Source organism: Misgurnus anguillicaudatus, chromosome 25 (genome assembly GCF_027580225.2).
Source record: "Misgurnus anguillicaudatus chromosome 25, ASM2758022v2, whole genome shotgun sequence".
Taxonomy (NCBI): domain Eukaryota; kingdom Metazoa; phylum Chordata; class Actinopteri; order Cypriniformes; family Cobitidae; genus Misgurnus; species Misgurnus anguillicaudatus.
In genome coordinates, this window is record NC_073361.2 from 11,421,074 (window position 1) to 11,441,733 (window position 20,660).

A 20,660-nucleotide genomic window follows, 5' to 3' on the forward strand; every position below is an offset into this window, starting at 1 on the left:
CTAATAAATCCCAGCATGAGCATTTGGCAGTACTGCACAATACTTTACTCGGTGTTTGAAATAATCGTTTTGTTCCCTCCAATATATGACAGGATGTCACAGATATACCTGCATGTGGTGATGTTTTGAAGTTTATGTAAGGACTGTTTTTTAATGGGTAGAGAGGCATTTAGATTTTGGATTTAGAGATTTAAGTGCATTGTTTTGCTCTGTGTGCATTAAGTGCATTTGTTGCTTATTGTTACAAAGCTACTTTTTGTTTATTTCACAGGGAGAAAATCCTATTTATAAGAGCGCTGTAACAACTGTCATCAACCCCAAATATGAAGGCAAATAATGGACATCGATATCACAACTCAAGAGTGTTTTGGAAGGAACGGGCAGTGTGGATATCCTATATTTTCTTTTCATTTGTTTCACATTTTATTTGTATTATTTTTGAAACTATATTGTAGTGTTAGATAGCAGTATTTTATCAAAGACTGGCTGCCCCCCCTCCCTGTACAGTTTGTATAGACTTTATATTTACATCTATTTCTTTATGTAAACATTATCTCTTTTCACACAGAAGCATTTTGCTTTAAATATGGTGCAAAAGGATCCATAAATCCCTCTAAAAAAACAGGATCATATTTACTTTTTCATGATGCTGATAGTGTGTATGTTGTCATAGGACCGCTTGACGAATGTGTATTTGATTTCAGATTGTCAAGTGAAGTGAAACCATCTTCTCTCTGATCAACATTGTAAACTGGGAAGGTTTGATTTGTTGTGCTAATAATCTATGCATATTTGTTCACTGTTCAAGATTTTATTTTATGCCAAAAAACATGTTTAAGGCGATGCAAAACACTTAACTGTTAGAATGGCACGTGTCCTGTGATCATAATTTTATGCTGAAAATGTTGTCTGTGCATTTTATATGTCATGAAAGGATTATGTGGTGAAGTTTTATTATGTGGCTCTTAATGAGTATCAGTGTATTCAGGTGATATCCTGATGTTAATCGGTATAGGAAGACAAATGCCATAAAACTGCTCATTAGAAATGAGCACAATTGTTATTCTCCACAAATGAAGGATTTTAATGTTATGTAAAAGCTTACATTAGTGTTCAATGAGCATACATGATCATCTTTGTAATTTGAATGTGAAGACATGTAAAATTAAAGTTGTAATAATTCACAAATATGAAGTCAGATATAAAATCTAAATGCTACAAAAACTCTTAGCAGTAAGTGTTGCTTAAAAACAAAATGAAGAAAATGAAAACGAAGAATTCGAGAATTGTTTTGTGTGCAGAGGTTCATATCTAATGCTCAGCGGTACAAATAAACATGTTTTACATATTTTATTGGAATGTATCCAAAAAGTTTGGTCATTTTAAATGTATAATAATGCTTCGTGGAAAATATATTTTAAAGAAAGACAAAAAGAGAAATGCTGTAGAAACACCCATGTGCTATAGCTTGATGTATTGGTTTGGTTTAAAGTGCCTTTTTCTGGTATTCTCAATATTGGCATTTAGAATTTATTTATTAAAAGAAATAAAGAAAAAGTTTGTTGTAATGTATTTTTTCTAAGTTATGTAAAACATTGACAAATGTACAATCGCTAATTATTAATGCCATCATTGATTCTAATATTAGGTACACATGAAAAAACATTAACTTAATAATAAACTTTACCAGATTAACAACACTTTTCTGTAGTCTATTTTTCATATATTTTTTATAACGTTTTCATCTTTAAAACACTGATTTAGTTTACATTAGAACGCACATGTAATACATTTAATACAAACACTTTATATGGTTTGGCCAAAAATGAAAGTGAAAGTCCAGCTGAGCCACACCTAACAGACAAACCTGTTTTGCACACGACTCTTACCACAAAACCAGGAAAATACTTTTCAAGCGAGTGTCTCTCTGTGTATATTAGTGAAATATGGCAGAGGCTCATGTTTTTCAGGACAAGTTCAGTTGTTCAGTGTGTTTGGATCTCCTGAAGGATCCAGTGACCATTCCCTGTGGACACAGTTACTGTATGAGCTGTATTACAAAGTGCTGGGATCAGAATGAGATGAGAATCTACAGCTGCCCTCAATGCAGACAAACCTTCACACCAAGACCTGTTTTATTTAAAAATGTGATGTTTGCTGAAATGGTGGAGGAACTGAAGAAGACAAAACTTCAGACTGCTGTTCCTGCTGACTCTTATGCTGAAGCTGGAGATGTGGAGTGTGACGCCTGTACTGAGAGAAAATACAAAGCTGTCAAGTCCTGTCTGGAGTGTCTGAAGTCTTACTGTCAAAATCATCTTAAACAACATGAGAATTTCTTCAATGACAGGAGGCATCATTTGATGAATCCCACCAGACAACTTCATGAGATGATCTGCTCAAAACATCATAAAGAACTAGAAATCTACTGTCGCACCGACCAACACTGCATTTGTTATCTGTGTACGATGGACGAACATAAAAACCATGATACTGTGACAGCTGTAGCAGAAAGAACTGAGAAACAGGTATGAACTGAATTCAGACACACTGCACTAATGCTAACAGTAATGAATAATAATATGCTAAACCATGAATGTCATTATAGTAACATTACAAGCATATAAGCATGCAGTTTAATGTAATATCTTTGAGGTTTTATAGTTATTTGTTATCTTACAGAGAGTTTTGGGAGAGCGACAGATAAAATTACATCAGATAATTGATGAGAGAGAGAAGGAGCTTCAGGAGCTGAGAGAGGCTGTGGACTCTCATGCGGTGAGTTTTGAACAGAAAAACATCTGCTGACAGCTTGAAGATCAGTTTGAGATTCATGACTCTCCTCCAGTGATGGAGATCTTTACTGATGTACCTGTAATGGATCTGATTGTAATGTTTGTCCTAACAGCGCTCTGCACAGACAGCAGTGGAGGACAGTGAGAGGATCTTTACTGAACTGATCCGATCCATTGAGAGAACACGATCTGAGGTGATACAACTGATCAGAGATCAGGAAAAGACTGCAGTGAGTCGAGCTGAAGGAGTCATGAAGCGTCTGAAGCAGGAGATTGATGATCTGAGGAGGAGAGACGCTGAACTGAAGCAGTTTTCACATACAGACAATCACATTCATTTCCTACAGGTAACACAACTCTGAAATACAACACAGTGAACATTAGCAGGATCTCTGGATCTCTTATATGACTATGATTTTAACATTTTAATATGGTAATTATTATTTTAACCACTTTAAGAATATAAACTAAGTTACAAAAAAGATTCCTCTGTGTATTCAGATTTCTAAATGTAATAATGCTAAATCTTTCTGTTGTCTTTGCATTTGTAATCTTTTCTTCTTCAGGGTTTTCAGTCTCTGTCTGCAGCTCTTGAGTCTTCAGTCTCACACAGATTTACTCTCAGCTCTCTTCTCTCTTTTGATGATGTGAGAAAATCTCTCTCTCAACTGAAAGACAAACTGGAGGATTTCTGTAGAGAGAAGATAGAGAAGATATCTGGTGAAGGTAAAGTAGCAGATATTCATTTACTCTTCAATATCACACAAGCAAGAGTGCTGTTAGACTTTATATCAGTGTCATGATCTCTGTTTTATTGTGTTTATCTGCTTTTAATCTTGCGATATGGGAATTATATTAATTATGTTTGTTTATGTTTCAGTTACATATATCTCAGTTATTTCTGATGAACTGAAGAGCAGGGAGGATTTCCTACAATGTAAGAGACTTTGAAAACTTTTATGATTCATGACTTTGATTTATTTAAATCTTTTAGTAAAAGGATAAAACTGAGTATTATTCATGTTTACAGAAAATGTTTATGTTCAGGTCACACGTGTCAGTAACTCATTTATTGTTAAAGTTGTGAATGCATTGAGTAGAATCAACAGTGAGCTGCAGATACTGAGACTCAAAATCAAAACAAAGCTTTGAACATTTCTTCCAGCTTATTACTGCTACCAGATAAAGGACAGGACTTTTCAACTTTTTTGCATAAAACTGAATTAATTACACTGTACAAATGTAATGGGGACATTTAAGCATACAGTATATTAAACAATCTTAAAACTAATAATAACTGTGGAGAAATGAAAGTTAACATAAATACAAATATTGAAATGTGTAGGTTTTTGAAAAAATGCAATAATGATTTTTATTAAACTGCGGAAGTCATTTGTGTTTATCTTCACCAGATTTCAAGCAGTTCACACTGGATTCAAACACAGTTAATAAATTCATTCAGCTGTCTGATGGGAACAGAACTGCTACTAACACTGACACAGTCCATCAGTATCCTGATCATCCAGACAGATTTGATTATTATAATCAGGTGTTGTGTAGAGAGAGTTTGTGTGGACGCTGTTACTGGGAGGTTGAGTGGAGTGGTGGTGTTGGTATATCAGTGTCATATAAGAGCATCAGCAGGAAGGGAGAGGGTAAAGAGTCTAAGTTTGGACGTAATAATCAGTCCTGGAGATTGTACTGCTCTGACTCCAGCTGTACATTCAGGCACAATATCAAACACACTAAGCTGCCTGTAGTGTTGAGCTCCTGTAGAATAGGAGTGTATGTGGATCACAGTAAAGGATCTCTGTCCTTCTACAGCGTCTCTGATACAATGAACCTCATACACAGAGTCAACACCACATTTACTCAACCACTTTATCCTGGGTTTTCGATCGGTTCAGGTTCAGTTAAGTTATGTAATAGCAGTGTAGATGACATGAAGTTTTTCTAACTAATACTGTAAACTTTAACTAAAATGATAATTTAGTTTATTCACTAACACCTTTACCCTGGGCCTTGTTGATTGTAAGAGTTTCAACAGTCAATCTTGTTAACCTGATCATAGATATTTTACAATTAATGCTGTTCAATTAAGGGTTGTATGGGTTAATCGGGACAGGATAAGGAAAATACAAATCTGAAAATGAAGGAAACTTCGGAATGGATATTGTAAGATTACAAGTGTAAATGAAATGCAAGGCAGTTAACAGATATTTTTTTAATATAAGCAAACACATAAAGCTAAATTAGTTTGTCTTAATGTCTGCATTCTTTAAACTCTGTCACATTCATTGACTTTTACCTTCATGTTTGGAGAGGAGTAACTTTCAGCAAGCTAAGTTGCTTGCCTAAAAGGTAGAAATAAATTTAGAAGACCCTAACCCTAGTTTTATTGAGATTGTGGTTAGGAGCTTTTTACACAAAAAAAACAAATAATTTATTTTTACGCTAAAATGTACTATTATTAATTAAAATCTATTATATTATTACACCAATTGGGTATGTGAAATTAAAGTGACGTAACTGCCAGTGTATGGTAAACCATCAATGTGACCTCTTTATTTAACTCATCTAGTGAGTATTAAACACACACACGCGCACGCGCACACACACGCGCACACACACACGCACACACACACGCACACACACACGCACACACACACACACACGCACACACACACACACACACACACACACACACACACACACACACACACACACACACACATACAGGTTAACCTTAATTATAAGGACAGTTTCTTCAAACCAGAAAAATAGGTGGTTTAGGGGTACTATGGTTTTCCTTAATGCTAGAGCTTTCAAATAAAAATGGAAATGCTTAAAAAAATCACGGCTTTAAAACTCAAAATAATTTTTTTCTTTATCATTTATAAAACCGGATACATGGCATCCTGATTTTTTGCCTAATTACAAGGACATATGTCCTGAAGGACAGAAACCAGGATTATGAGGACAAATGGTTTACAAAGACTGAGTGATGTCACAATGACATCACAGTTAATTATAATATACAAAAAAATATGATTACACACTGCACTGCAAAGACATTTGATTTACTAGGACTAGAAGATGTCTCCGATGTTAAAGTTCATCATCACTGGACAAAAAGGTTTATTAGTGGAGATCTCTCCACCATTAAAGCTTTTAGTTTAACCAAAACGGGCTTTATGAAAATTCTTTGAATAGTTTAGTGCTACACTTACTCACTTTTATTCATTCCCAACCAGTAGTTTATTTCACTTCATACTTACATTTACCCAAATATTGTGTACCAATTTTATTGTGTAGTACGGAAGCCGAGAGAGGCCATGCACTATTATTATTTTTGCTTGCTTTCTCATGATCACGACTTAATTTCTCGTTATCTCAAGATAACAAAAGTTGTTTCTCAATGTCAACATTAAGTTGTATTCTTGAGATGTGATTAAAGCTTACGTGTACTCAATAGAACGTGTTGTATTGTTTGTAAACAGCAAAAGCATAATTTACTAAATTAGCATGGATAAACAAATTAGATTTTACATGGATCAGAAATTTGCTCAAGCTAAAATAGATGTCGTCAATACTTACAATTTTACAGTGGTGAATTTAGGGACAGTCTTCAAGTTACTCAATAATATACACGTTTATACTTTTAACAGCATTTAAATGGAATGACTTGGTCAACAAACAGTCACACAACCAACATGTTTATATGGTTGTCAGCTATAATGCACATTTTTTTAGATTTTTGTTATTTATTTAAATAAACTTAACGAGAAAACAACTTTTGTTATTTTAAGATTGAGAACACAAACAAGCAAAAATAATAATAGTGCATGTCCTCTCTTGGCTTCTGTAGTGTAGTGATTTTTCAGGAGTAACTTTTACTGCTCACACAGTACTTTGGATTAAGAACTGGATCGCAAGAACACAGATGGTTGGGCACAAGAACTATTGATTATAAAATTAATATAAAACAGATAATTTTGTAAAGGGAAGATTTCTTGTTAAGTTCAACTTGAAGTACCAAAGTAAGAAGAAAATCACACAGAACGTGTTTATGGCAGTGAGAGGCTTTTTTGAATAGTTTTCTGTGGAAAGTTAGCATTTTGTGCACTGTTTATTCTAATGGCTCGCATTTTGCAGGAGCGCTCGAGCGCACTTTCCGTGCCTCTCAAGTTCTCAAGCTCGTGAACGAGTCTGTGAATCCCAATTGCAAGTGATTAACCCCATGGCATAATCCCTTCAAAAATAAGAGCTCCTGGATGTAAACTTTCGAGGGAGTAGCACAATATCACATTTTGTGGACAACTGTAATACTGTAGCTGTTACCACCAAAATGACAAAGAATATGCAGGTTTACCATATTGATTCAGAGGAGTACACAATTTGATGCTCTTCGCAGCCAAAGTCTGTTCTGATTACACACACCAATGCAAAATTTTGAAGTCGAATAAATATGCAGACTTTACCAAGACAACACTTTGGTATTTTTAAGACAAGACAAATAATTGGCAAGATTAGTCTTAACGCCTGAAAACTTTCAATCAAAAGGGAATCAAAAAGAATCCGAATAAGCAGAATTGTAATGATAATCTGAACTGATACAATTTAAATGATACCCAACACTATATTGGACAATTACCGGTTTCACGATAAACCATGATAAAATGTCCTGACGGTTAGTATTATCGTTTTAAATTAAATTATCATCACAACCGTGTTTGATTACTGCGATTTTGAAAACGCGCGGTAAATCCTGTCAGAATTAGCTTGACGCAGGCACGCGCATGTAACATTGTTTTTTGCACAAGGCGGCGTGGCGGAAGGCAGTAACAGGTGCACTGTGTTTTAACGCAATGTTTGTGTGTGCATTTGATGTTCTTATTTAAGGTACTGTTCATTAAAACAGGTGCATACATCTCAGGGCTCCATGTTAATGTTCATTTTATGCAGGGGTTTCCAATATGATGATTGCGATCGAGGCAATGCCGGTAGATCGCATATAAGTTAATAACTGTTTATGCTGCTCCACGCCTCCACAAAGGGCGAAATTGGCATTATGGTGTTAGAAATGAGAGCAAGAGAGCGAGAGCTGCTTCTGATACCGTTATCATTTTCTAGTTTGTTTCATCAAAACCGCCTCTCCGCTATTTTAAGGAGTACTCGGCATGTAGTCAAGGATTTTTTTTAATTCCTCAAAAAGAATGGAGTAATGATGACAGCCCTAAATTCAATGTAGAAATATATGCAGTATAGTCCTAACAAACATTTAAAGTGTTATAAAAACTAGGGATGCACCGAAATGAAAATTCTTGGTCGAAACCGAAAACCCAAAAAAAGGAAACCAAGGCCGAAAACCAAAACACCGAAATAAATTATTATGCCAATTATTAGTACAATTGCATTTATGGCTATCACTGTGTACTAACTTTACTAGGGGTGTGTGACGGATCACAAATCTCACAGTTCAGATCACATTACAGTTTTTGAGGCACAGATCAGATTATTTTTCAGATCAGCAAAAAGCGGGTGGCAAAAATCTAATAACAAATAAAGAGGGTGAATCCCAAACAGCGCAACAGTCGCTCCACATAAAAACGTTACTTTGTTTTTCATTGCTTTATTCGCCAAATTTATGTTAATGGATTACAGTATGACACACATTAGTGCAACTCCCTCTTAAAGTTTAGTAAGTGTGACTGTGTTTTTAAGCAGGTAGGTCTTGTCTGCTTTATCCTTTTAAAAGTAGATTGCCACACAAAAAAGTCTGGACACCCCGGATTTAATGTTTCTGCTCAAAAAAAGTGCATATAGCTGCTAATTATATTTGTTGTTTGATGATTTTCAAAATAAAACTTGTTCAAATGTTTTCAGTGTTGTGCATCAGTTCTTTTTGAACATTTCCATCTCATTTTATGAAAACAGTGATAATAATGATAACTGTGATAACTTTGGTCACTAAAATCATATGAAATTTTCACACCATCCCATACCTACCCAACCCTATACAGTAGTAGTACAAGTTATTAATTGGATTAAAACTAGTCTCAGAAGCATGTAACCAACTCATCTTCTTTAAAAGTTTACTATACTAGGAATTGAAAACTTGCAATGAAACACAATCTTTGGTAATAAAGAAACAATACCTCCCTTTTATTAAAGAGGCAAAACATCTCAGTCAGAGATGGCAACAACAGTTGACTAAATATAGTCACAAGTGTTAAACTTGGTTATTTTTCAAATTAACAACAGGAGCGTTAAAACAGTCATTGTGAACATCAATACATTTGTTTATATTGAATCAATTACTATAGTAGGGCTGGGCGATACATCGGATGAGAATGTTATGCGCATCTCATCAGTAGTAGTGAATCATAATTTCCTGCTTTCAGATGGAGCTGCATTTACTACACAGAGCTGTAGTTCACTGACAAGCTAGGCAATATCGCAGTCATTATCGCAGGAGTTTTGTCCACAATAATGAATGCAACATTGCAGAGTTTGTCTGTGAATTAAGGCTCTGTGCAGTAAATGCGGCTCCATCTGAAAGCAGGTGATTATGATTCACTACTAATCAAGGAAACCGACTATACTGATAAGATGTGCATAAAAATCTCATCCGATATATCGCCCAGCCCTACTATAGTTCAAGTATGTCAGACAAGAACACTTCACTGCAGACAAGATACAATCAAAAATATTCAATAAGGTAGTCAATCAGTTAAAAACTATTTTCTTAATTTCATGACCATCATCTCATTTGAAACCAGTCACTTAAAAGTGTATATAAACCAGTTAACAGCAAGAGGCAACATTTACTTGCAACATTATAAAAAACAGTTAACGGCCATCAATCTTCAAAAATCTTTACAACAACAGTTGTAAAATCGTCATATAAACTCCAACATTCTTCAGAAAAGTAGGCTGGAAAGAAACCAACACCAATTCAAAATGTATAGAACTACATTTCATGAACACTGAAGGCTTGGTGATTAGGGGCTAACAGCACTTTCATACTGACTTCTCCTTTTGGCAGTTATACCTCTGTTTCTCACAAAGTCTCGTATGTTTTGTACTGACCGGTTTTGAAGCACAGGCTCTTCAGCGGATTTGCACTGAAGACACTCAGATTTTGTGGCTAAATTTCCTTTTACTATGTGGACTTTAAAATGTCTCATCACGGCAGCAACTTCTGCTTTTGACCACATTCTTTTCTTCTTATCAGCAGTCCCACGATGTTCAACACTTCCAATTACTAAAAAGAAAGCAGCATTGCATTGTGAAATGTTTAATACTGTAAAAAAATTGACAAGCATAAACAAGCACAAATTTGACAATTCTTGTAACTACTACTGAGCATTTCTATGACATTTAATGAAACAAACATAATCTTGTTGATTATTAAATTTATCATTTAAGGATTTTCCCTAAAAAGAGACAAATCTGAAAGTTTAATGAAGTCCAAGGTTAAGTGACACAGAAGGATTATCAAGTAGAGAAGTGGTTACTAAAATAATTACCTGCTTCAGCCGCATAAACGTTTTGGTCACTAATGAACATAAATCAACAACACTGCCTTCAAATTGTTCTCGCAGCACACTAAGGCCATAAGCTGATCAACTATGCGCAGCGCACATGAAGTAGAACGTAACAAATCCCTGTTTGTAACAACTTGATTCTGATTGGCCAGTGCGCTGTGCACAAGCAATGTGTTCGAGAGTGAGTAAGTGAAATTTATGGATCACATAATCCTTTTTTATTTTAGGGTCGCTCTTTAAAAGGTTAAAAAACCACTGAAGTAGAGGGATGCGTTAATGGTTTCAGAGTGAAGTAAAGCACTGTGGTTATTTACACACCTGCAGCTCATGATAGAGTGTCTCAAGGGGCCGTTTACTCTTTGTATTAAAGGGACACAAGGCAGCATTTTTATGTTAATAAATCATCTTCGTAAGTCGGTATATGGTTAAATGACTCATTACCGGAAAAATGAAGTCTCTCTCGCCCGCCCCTACCGTCTGTAGGAAGAATACCCCACTTTCAAGTTCGCTGTATCCGACCCGGTGTCCTTCAGTCTCGCAAAGTCTCAGATATCGCGAGAAGCAGGATCACTTTACGGCAAACAACACAGATGCAGGCGAGCCAAACACAGCTAGCGATTGTTGCAAATGGCAGAGCCGGGGAAGAAGCATTGAAAAACCTTGACGGAAGGGAAACATAACTGGATTGGAAATAAGCTGATAAACTTGGTTCCGATGGGCGAGGGACAACAGTTTGTTTTTACGACAGTGTGTTTGAAAGCGTTTACTTTCAGACACTAGGGGGAGCTTGTAGAGAAATATTACGCAGACTTGCATGGTTTCCCTTTAATTTGAGACACACATTCTCTTTACACCTGGTATTTAAATCCGTCTCTTTCCCCACTTTCCACCGCTTCTGTCCCGATTACTCTAAGGTGATGGTCTGTGGAGACTGTGGGCAAGTCTCTCAGCTGTCATTTAAACACGAGGGGGAGTAATGATGGGTTTAAATGGACACAAACTAATATTATGTCAGAGTCCACTGCTTGTGTTGCAAGTAAACATGCTGCACAGTATTTTGTACATGTATATGTAAGAGCTTTCTCTGATATTTCAGCACAATTGATAAAATAAGCTAGTGCAACTTTCACATGTTCGCAAAATGAAACAAATGAAAGACGCAGAGATCAGCTGTTTTAGTTTTATCAAGGAAAGCCTAAAGATAGCGCTGTACACCGTGTGCTCGTGCTAGAAGTCAGAAAAGACGTAAAACATTGATCTCAGTACCTCAGATTACATAAATTGGCGGAGAGTAGGTGGTCTTGGGTGGCTATTCGAACACATTCGACCACCTGCGCGTCTACATCACGAAAGCAATCCGATCAAAAGTGTTTTCGACTACCTCTGAATGTGGTCAAAAGTGGACAAGCTCAAAAAGCTTTGAACACAGTTTACAAGTGTCTTTAGCATTGTCCACTTGTGATCAGTTCGACGAAAACCCATCTTAAACGTTATTTTGTGTATTTGGTATTATACAATGTGTTTGTGTGGTTTATGGTTAAAACACATTTTCCACATACCGTACATTTTTATAGCTCCAGATTAGGGGTGGGCGATATCTCGATATTCAACCTATATCGATATAGTTTTAAAACTCGAAATGGATTTTGCCATATAGTATATATATCGATATAATGTTTATATTAAATTCTGATTTCACCACTTTGCTTCTTTGCCTTCTCTGTGTGCTGTGCTCGCCCCAGCCTCCTCGCTTTTGTTCCCCCTCCCCTTGCATGTTGTCTCATTTAACATGGCGGCGCTCGTCGCGGAATCAACACTGGCCACCACGAATAGATCTTCCATGATTCCCGTTTACATGTATATTTTACTGTTTAAAATGGCTTAAATTCATTGTTGCGAGCGCTCAGCGCTCTCTCTCGTTGCGCGAAGCGCTTCAACAGCGCGCGTCTCTCTTTGGTGACAGTGAAAAGGTGGCAAGTGCTTTAATGTCAGTTTCTCTGTATACTTTCTTTTTCGCGCAAATGTCATCAGTCACGGATGTTACTGACAGAGAAGACGACTGATCTAGTTTATCATGACTAGGGCTGTCAATCTTCCTCTATTATCCCATTCGAATTTCAGTCATTATTTTTTTTAATATTCGATTTATAATCGATTATTTAATGCTCAAATTTGACTTATTAATATTTACTATGTATCTATCTACACACGTTGTAAAAACGGGCTTATGGATTGCCAATGCCACTATGAGCTCGTATAGTTGACTTGTTTTAAATTATGTCCACTAGAAGACATTGCAGTATTACTAATAAACATGTAATTATTTAACAACAGGTGATAGCTTTCTTGCTAATTAATGATTAAGCTTAGACACAAAATTAACAAAGTTGTCAACTTTAATGAAAAATTTCATTATCAACGCAGTTCTCTTTGTTCACGTATGAGGGCTGCGTAGATCGCATCATTAGTTATACAATACTTACACACAGCACACACATCCCCTGGCCTCCAATTTCACTATTCTTTTTTCATTTAAACACACCTTAGAGGAAGTGTGATCTTGAACAAGTATTTTGTCACTGGTCGAAAAGACAAACTTATCCAAACAAATTAGCATTAAAGACATTCCCCAAACGGTCGTCCATAGGACTGAGAGCGGTTTTCTCCTGACACTGTTCTCTTCACCTTGGCTGCTCCATTCTCGTCTTCCTCATTACCTTCCTCCGCAATCGCTATCAGCTCCGCTTTCTCTTTCTCACGTACCTCCTGCTGCTGGTCTTGTTTCAAATGAATTAGCCGATGGAAATGCGGGTCGAGGTAGCTAGCGGTATTTAACAGCATAAATGCGTTAGATAGTGAACACATAAAAAAAATATTTTTAAATCTATTTTTTTAAAATCCCATTCGAATAGTAGTTTTAACATTCGATTAGTATTATTCTTTTTAATATTCGAATTATATTCGATTACTGAAATTCGTTTCAACAGCCCTAATCATGACTAAACAAAGGTTAGCAGTAGTGCTTCACACACACAGACACACACACACGTTTTCTTGATGTGAGAGCTTTCTCTCTCCCTATGATGCGGACATGCGGTGTGCAAGCGCACGTGTTCTGTAGTTTTCTGTGTAACAACAACAGTGTTTTCTCTCATATTTAACCCATTTACTCCTAAAACACCTAAAACCTATGTTATTCCAGGATAAATACCCTTATCTCCTGAGGGTTTTCAGAAAAAAAATACTAAGAATTGTCAACATCTACCAAAAACTTAATATCTGAAGTTCAGTCAATTTATTTTTGAATAAAAAGAAAACAATATGCAGGGCTCGACATTAAGGCTTGTCCGCGACAAGTGGATTTTTTGTAGGACAAGTGTAAGAGAAAAGTAGTTGTCCGACTGGACAAGTTAAATTTCAAACAATGTTACTTAACGTTATGTGCCATTAACGACAGAGTAGAACGCGCAGCGAAAACACAGAGCGGAATATTGAATAGAGAGTGCGGCGCGCTGACACCCACACACACGTTTACATGGTTACTGTTATTGTTATTAAACAAGCTGCGCGCGCATTAAACCTGATCAATGAACACGGAGGGGCGGGACGCATGGAGTGGAGAGTGATGTTTCTTCTAGCTCCGGCGTGACCAAATGACAGGCACTTCAACCGCATTTTCATCACTGCGTGTCAAAAAAGCAGATTTAAGTTTTTTCTCTTCTAAAGTTCGGTAAAAACACATAATGGGCTTAAAATCTTGTTTAAGAATTCGTTTTATAACGAGAATCTCTCTTCAGCTATGTGTGTGTGCCACGCGACAGCCGATTTGAATCTGACACAAACATTACAGCGTAAATGCTAGTATTAAGATTGATTTTATATATAACAAATAATCTATATACATTTATCCTAATATGTTTTTTTAAAACATGATAATGTTTTTATGTTTTGCTTTAGTGTTTTAATGTCAGACAATTATTGAAATGTGGGGAAAATAAAGAGAAAAGCAGCAGATATAGCATCCTTCTTCATAAAGAGAAGCAAGAAGCAGCTAAATGAATCTTAGTAAAATACATTTCAGTGGCCTACATGATTTTCTGGTCTCTATAGTTTTTTTCAGCAATGGGAGATATAAATCCTGGTTTCAAAGTACATTTCAAAAGTTTTATTTGATTAAATAGTTTAAAAAACATGAGGTTGAATTATGACTATAAATTGTATGTTAATCTCAATTCATTTTAATTAAAATTAAAGTATTGTAGCAATTGTATGTTATACATTATTCTGATTAACACACCTATAATACTTAAAAGTATTTTAAGCTTGGAGATTTTATGTGCCACCCCAGAGTAACTGCTGGCCACTGCCTGGCCACCCCTATGAAAAATCCCTTGCTCCGCCACTGATTAGCAAAACACAAAATATACATTATATTATAAATCTTTACCTGGACAAGTGACTTTTGTGCATGGACAACTGAAACACAAATTTACTTGTCCGAAGGACAAGTTCCTCAAAAAGTTAATGTCAAGCCCTGATATGTATTTTCTTATTTTATAGTTAAAGTATAATTTTTTTATATATTTTTTAAATGTTGCAGAAGCACTTTGTTCCTACGTGAACTACCTCTTTGCACTTCAATAAAAAAGCCCTTGTGGATTTTGACATTTGTTTTGCAGTAGTTTTTTGGGGAGGGTATTTCCACACAAAGCCATCGAGATATATCGGCTACCGATATAGCAAAATATACCGAGATATAATTTTCGCTGCATATCGCACAGCCCTACTCCAGATTTCACTCTTCCTGAAACTCATCGATTTGAAAAGCTCTGTGTCCCTGATTGGCCAGCTAATCTGTACATTGTGATTGGTCTGAATACCTCTGAAGTCAGCAGGAAATGTGACGCTCCTTACCATGTTTGAGAGATTCGGTCACAATGCAATGCTAACAGGTGTTAACTTACAGGCTGAGTCTGAAGCGAGAGGAATTATGATAATGTCGGTATTTACTAAATCACCAATCCCAGGAAGTAAACTGTTGCCTACAATCTGTGTGTTTGTTGAAATCCAAGAAAATAGATTTATGTTTGAGATAACTCGCGCCATCATTTACTTTGGGGTTTGTAAACAGCCCCTTATAACAGGTAAATTTTCTGTGAATCCAGCTATTCTGATATACCGAAAAAACCTTCCCTCATGTAAAACAATAGACATGCACAGAGCTGTAGTTCAGTGACAATCGGGGCAATTTGCATTAATGATTGCGGACGTATCACCTGCGATATATATATACGATATGACCCAGCTTGTCAGGGAACTACGGCTCTGTGCAGTTAATGCCACTCCATCTGAAAGCAGCTGATGGCGATTTAATACTAATCAAGGAACCGGCATTACTGGCAAGATGCGCATGATATCGAATGCGATTTATTGTGCAGCCCTAATATTCAAAGTAGCGGTCAACCAATATGGGTTTTTAAATGGCCGATGCCGATATTTAAAATGTAATATAGTGAGAATATATGAATTAAGTGAGAAACATACAAACATTATTTAAAGGCGGAGTGCACAATGTTTGAAAGCCAGTGTTGACATTTGAAATCACCCAAACACGCCCCTACCCCAATAGAATCTGGACCTTTTTTTGATTGACCTGCCCCACACATACACTACCCCAGCAAGGATGTCGGTTAGAAGACATGCCCCTTGGTGCTGATTGGCTACTTTACAATGTTACTTTAAAAAAGAAAAAACAACCTTGTTCTGAGTAAAGTTAAAAATATATGTCTAGACCTCAAAAGATTTGTCTGTTTTACAGTTTTGTCTCTGCAAAAACATTACATTACAACAACACAACAAAACGCAACTCAAGCGAAAATTTTGCATGACACGAAGTTAAATCCCGCCAGTAATCTAGAGCGAGTAACGCGACGTCCCCGTGTTTGGTGTGTACGTTATATATTTGCACACACGACACTAGTGTCACTGGATGACCAGCGTGAAAGCAGTTATTGAGTGTGGTGGGAAACAGCGTCTTGTAAGTTACTAACAGCAATGCACATATCTGAGGAAAAGCCGGTCGTGGGATTTGTCACTGTTTGTGAGGTAATATATCAGTCCACCACTTATCAAGACATTTTTTTCTCCACAGGCATTTAATGCACAAAGCCGTAGTTCACTGACAAGCTGGGCCATATTGCATTAATTATAGAGGACGTATTGCCTGCGATAATTAATGCGATATGGCCCAGCTTGTCAGTCAACTACGGCTCTGTGTAGTAAATGCCGCTTCATCTGAAAGCAGCTGATGGCGATTCAGATATTCTACTTTGATGGATCATTGTGTTGCTTATGTAGTTTGTGTTTAGGCCTGGAGCAGTAACCGGATTACTTCCATACCGCAGTCATGTGACCCATGCCGCGGGTCTAAGCTCCTCACCGTCATGACCGCAAAAAAAACCCACTTACAACATTGACCTGCACTTGTGTATATGTGGGGACCGCAAAACAGTGGGAATTTGATGATTACCGACCGCAGTAAGAAAAACTACTATGTTCTTGCAACCAAAAATGTACTGCATCTAATTCAGATTTAAAACAGTTGTATATGTTGGTTATTTTGGTAATGTTATTCACTTTCTATTGCAAAGTTTTCTCACTGGTGAATGAGACATGAATGGGCTTCTGGTCTGTGCGTGTTCACATGTTTTGGAGGAGGCGTAGCATTGGATGGCGATTTGAAAGGAAGGTGGGATTGTGATTTCAGTGCTAGTAGGCTAAAGGTAGCATTTTTCAAAATCAGATACCCTACTTTTCAAAGTCACAAGAAAATTGCCCCAACCCTACAGAAACAAGCCACAACACAAGTTACTGTACATCTTGAATGAGTCTGGACCCAGTTGCTTTCATACTCTTGCCAACCAAGCCTAGTTCCAGAGAAATCAAACTTGCACATGTAGTCCAAACACAGCTACCTTATTTTAGGGCTAAAAGAAAACCCAATACATTACCTTCATTCTGGCAGGCCTCTTGTGGTGATGTTGATACTTCTTTGTCTAATGAACTGGTGCCAGCCGGTTCGTCTCCTGCATCATCTTCAGTATCAGTCAACTGGATTTGATCTAAAAACCATAAAATGCTTATTTAAGTGCAGTACTTTTATATGGACATTTTGAGACTGGAATTGGAAGAACAGAGCACATACACATTTTCCACTAAATATGCAAAATACCTTCAATTTGAATCTCATCAAGTGACTTTCCCTGGATGCTTCCAAGACAACCTTTGTCCATTGCTAATAGCAGCTTGGAGATTTTTGCAAGCTGAATTGTCGCCTCAGGCAGTCTGTAGTGTTCACGGTGGACACGTATATCGTGTCCTAGAAAGTCAGCGACCTGGTCCAACTCATTCTCTTTGAGGTTTAAAATTTGGGAAAGGGTCGCAACATGTTTCCTGAGCTGAGTTGAGCGCAGGTATTCGGGTTTTTTTGCTCCACACTTTTCTGCATGAAGTCTCAAGCAGTCTTGACCTCTGTAGTAAGTTGAACATTGTGGTCTAGCAAAGAGAAAGATATTGGTATCAGGCACACCACATTCCATTCTTTTGCTGACCAAGAGATTTAGGGATTCCACCATGAATGGTGTTAGGAGGACTGCAACTTTTCGTCCACGTTTGCCCCTGATTTCCACCCGGCTAAAGTGCTCACAGAGCTTCTTTTCAAACTTGGTTAATCCCAAGGATACATCAGCATGGAGGGGGCTTTTGTCTCTTTCAATGAAGTTTTTCAAGCGCATTTTGGACACCTCCCCAGCACGCCTTCGATTAAAAATTATAATCTGAGCAAGAGTGGATTTTGCAAGGTCAGCATAACTTTGGGGAGATACTGTTTTCTTTAATTTGTCAAAGGCAGACTCTGAAGTCTTTTCTAGGTGAGTGTGAAGAAGTTGCACATCCTGGGTAAAAGGTAAGGTCGATGGTTTGTTGAATTTCTTCTCACTGAGTGTGTTCAGGGCAGAGTGTGATACAAGCTCACACCATTTTGCAGCATACAGTGACTTGAAAGCTTCAGTTGATTTGATCAAATTGTCATTTTCCGTCATCAAAGCCCTACTGTAAATGATGTCGGCTATTTTCTGCAGAGAATGCCCTATTTTTAGAGCAAGACTTGGTGCCGTGTAGGTGTGGTTTTCCTCATCAAAACCAGATACTTTTTTCACAGCGTTGACAACTTTGTAAAAATTTCCAGGTTTGACAGCATCTTCGATGGTGTATATCGAATCACCACGCAAAACCAACAAGACACGTGCAAGTTCCCTTAACTTCTGACGAACATACTCATGTTTCGTAGGGTCATTGCCATGCTTGTTGTACAGGGTTTGAGCCAGCTGCAAAATGCCAAAGTCATTGCGAACAACTGCTGTTATATCATCTTGCCTCATAGGGTCCAGAAGCTTCCAGACCCCTTTGGAGATACTTTCAGAGAACACCGACTGAGCTGTTGTTGCCAAGCCCAAAACTTTGGCCTTTGTAGACTCATGAGAAGCCCGCTCTGGCATGAAGTGGCATCTGCGAGTGTGTCGCCACAATTCTTTGCGGGAAAACATTCCTTTGCAATAGAGACAGTGAATGAATTTAGACTGCTTCGAAAATCTTTTTAATTTGATTTGCCCAGTTCCATTTTTGAGAACTTCTAAATTGTGCTGGAAGTTGCCCCGATTACGTAGCTTCTCCAGAAGTCTTCGTCTGTTTACCGAACGTTTTGGATAACTAAGAGCTTCCATTACCTCTGCTTCGGTCTTGTGCATCTCTAGATGTCTGGCAAGTTTAGACTGAGGTTTTTGACAAACGTAACAGTAGTTTATACCATTAACACGTGCTTCTGTTGCTTCATCTGTTGTTTCATCAGTATTTTCACATGTATTTTTTGTTGTAGTATGAAATTCTTCAATATTCCTTAAAAGGGGAACCTGAGACACACTAGAGCCAACCACAGTACTTGTATCCGAATCAGATTCCGAGTCAGTATCTGGTACATAATCATCATCTTTATGCATGTCATCCTCTTGCATGTCCTCATCTGATTGATTATCTTCTGAGCTAAAATCATGTTTATCCTAAAAATATAAAACATACTTAATTTTAGTACCATTTCAATTGTTAATATACAGATTACTAGGCTATATCTGACAAACCTCAGGCACTGTTTGCTGGAGACAATCCTTATGCCATACACCAGAACAAACTGCAAGACATAAATCATTATACATCTAAAGTAAAACACCTTTTGCCCATTTACAGTACCAGACAAATTCAATGTACAGCCAAACTAAATTATTCAGACACCAGATATAATTTTTGCAATTTCTTTTAATAGTGGATGCAGGACACCAATTAATTGAGGATAGCAAAATAAAATAAACTGTGACATTACACCCAAAATTCTTCAGACAGTGGACTACCAGTAAAAATGTAATAATTCTTGGTCCCAAATTTTTAGACACTTTTACCTGGCCAAGTTTTGCATAAGTGTTTTTCCTTGAGTGGCTAATTCAACCTTTACACCACAAAATGCACTAAAATTAGCATTGTTTGGTAATTGGTTCATCCGAATTGGTATTATCTAATGGCGCTTTTCCATTGCAGAGTACACCACGGTTTGGTTTAGTCTGGGTCAGCTTACTTTTGGGAGCTTTTCCATTGGGTGCAGTACGTAGTACCCAATATTTTTTTCGTACCACCTCAGTTGGGGTTCCAAGTGACCCGAGCTGATACCAAACGTGACGCGAAAACACAGTAGATCACTAATTGGTCTGAGAAAATCGTCACTTCAGCGTCATCGCTATAATGTAGATTAGCTTTACCTGTGCTAGCTCGCGGTCGAGCAAACATGTTGTCATTTGTGCTCTGCTATAAGTTCCCAAGCGGTGAAAAACATCCACAGGTTGAGAACCAGGAACACCATAACAGTTTTTTCCAAACTTGCAGTTTGTGGATGAACATTCGCGACGAGCACGTCAGTATTATATGCTTAAATGCAACTTCAATGAGGCTCAGCGGAGTGCGTCAACTACTAACGCCAAGGGTGTTTAAACCGGAACCGTCAAGAGAGATAGAGGTAACCTTAGTGATAAGGTGTGGTGGCCAGACTGATAAATAAATAAATGGGAATGTACAAGGACGCTCTCACTTGTATGATGTCACAGCAGTAGGCAGTGCAAATATAACGACACGCCTATAATCCCTCCCACGACGAAGTGATACCAAACTCGATGGAAAATCTAACCACGCCAAAGTGAGATCTGGAAACACTTTTGCC

The 20,660-nt window shown here is 37.3% G+C and overlaps 3 protein-coding genes across 7 annotated transcripts in view; 2 read left to right on the forward strand and 1 right to left on the reverse strand.

Moving 5' to 3' along the window:
- itgb1a (integrin, beta 1a) overlaps positions 1 to 1,557 on the forward strand; it is a 70,763-nt gene extending 69,206 nt beyond the window's left edge. The window contains exon 16 of the mRNA XM_073864313.1: positions 272 to 1,557. Within this exon, the coding sequence (XP_073720414.1) occupies positions 272 to 337 (66 nt within the window). The 3' untranslated portion in view covers positions 338 to 1,557. The remainder of the gene's footprint in view (positions 1 to 271) is intronic.
- Positions 1,558 to 1,872: 315 nt separating this feature from the next.
- LOC141362042 (E3 ubiquitin/ISG15 ligase TRIM25-like) lies at positions 1,873 to 5,408 on the forward strand. The gene is made up of 6 exons (XM_073863723.1): positions 1,873 to 2,528; positions 2,683 to 2,778; positions 2,909 to 3,142; positions 3,362 to 3,521; positions 3,676 to 3,732; positions 4,208 to 5,408. The coding sequence occupies exons 1-6, from the start codon at positions 1,947 to 1,949 to the stop codon at positions 4,750 to 4,752; spliced, it is 1,674 nt and encodes a 557-aa protein (XP_073719824.1). The 5' UTR covers positions 1,873 to 1,946; the 3' UTR covers positions 4,753 to 5,408.
- Positions 5,409 to 6,114: 706 nt separating this feature from the next.
- Positions 6,115 to 20,660, reverse strand: part of LOC129445924 (uncharacterized) — a 36,960-nt gene continuing 22,414 nt past the window's right edge. For 3 of the 5 annotated variants that reach the window (XM_073863720.1, XM_073863718.1, XM_073863719.1), the window contains 4 exons: positions 19,537 to 19,586; positions 17,577 to 19,458; positions 17,356 to 17,466; positions 6,115 to 10,062 (listed from right to left, as the gene is read on the reverse strand). In XM_073863720.1, coding sequence (XP_073719821.1) covers positions 9,800 to 10,062; positions 17,356 to 17,466; positions 17,577 to 19,458; positions 19,537 to 19,586 — 2,306 coding nt within the window. In that variant the 3' untranslated portion in view covers positions 6,115 to 9,799. The remainder of the gene's footprint in view (positions 10,063 to 17,355; positions 17,467 to 17,576; positions 19,459 to 19,536; positions 19,587 to 20,660) is intronic. The other 2 variants (XM_073863722.1, XM_073863721.1) reach the window with 1 other exon arrangement.

What these genes read in the sequence shown, in the direction of transcription:
- LOC141362042 (XM_073863723.1), top strand. Translation starts at nt 1,947, where the DNA reads ATGGCAGAGGCTCATGTTTTTCAGGACAAGTTCAGTTGTTCAGTGTGT. An exon ending in CAGAAAGAACTGAGAAACAG is followed by an intron (nt 2,529 to 2,682) that starts GTATGAACTGAA and finishes GTTATCTTACAG; the next exon opens with AGAGTTTTGGGAGAGCGACA. An exon ending in CAGGGAGGATTTCCTACAAT is followed by an intron (nt 3,733 to 4,207) that starts GTAAGAGACTTT and finishes TATCTTCACCAG; the next exon opens with ATTTCAAGCAGTTCACACTG.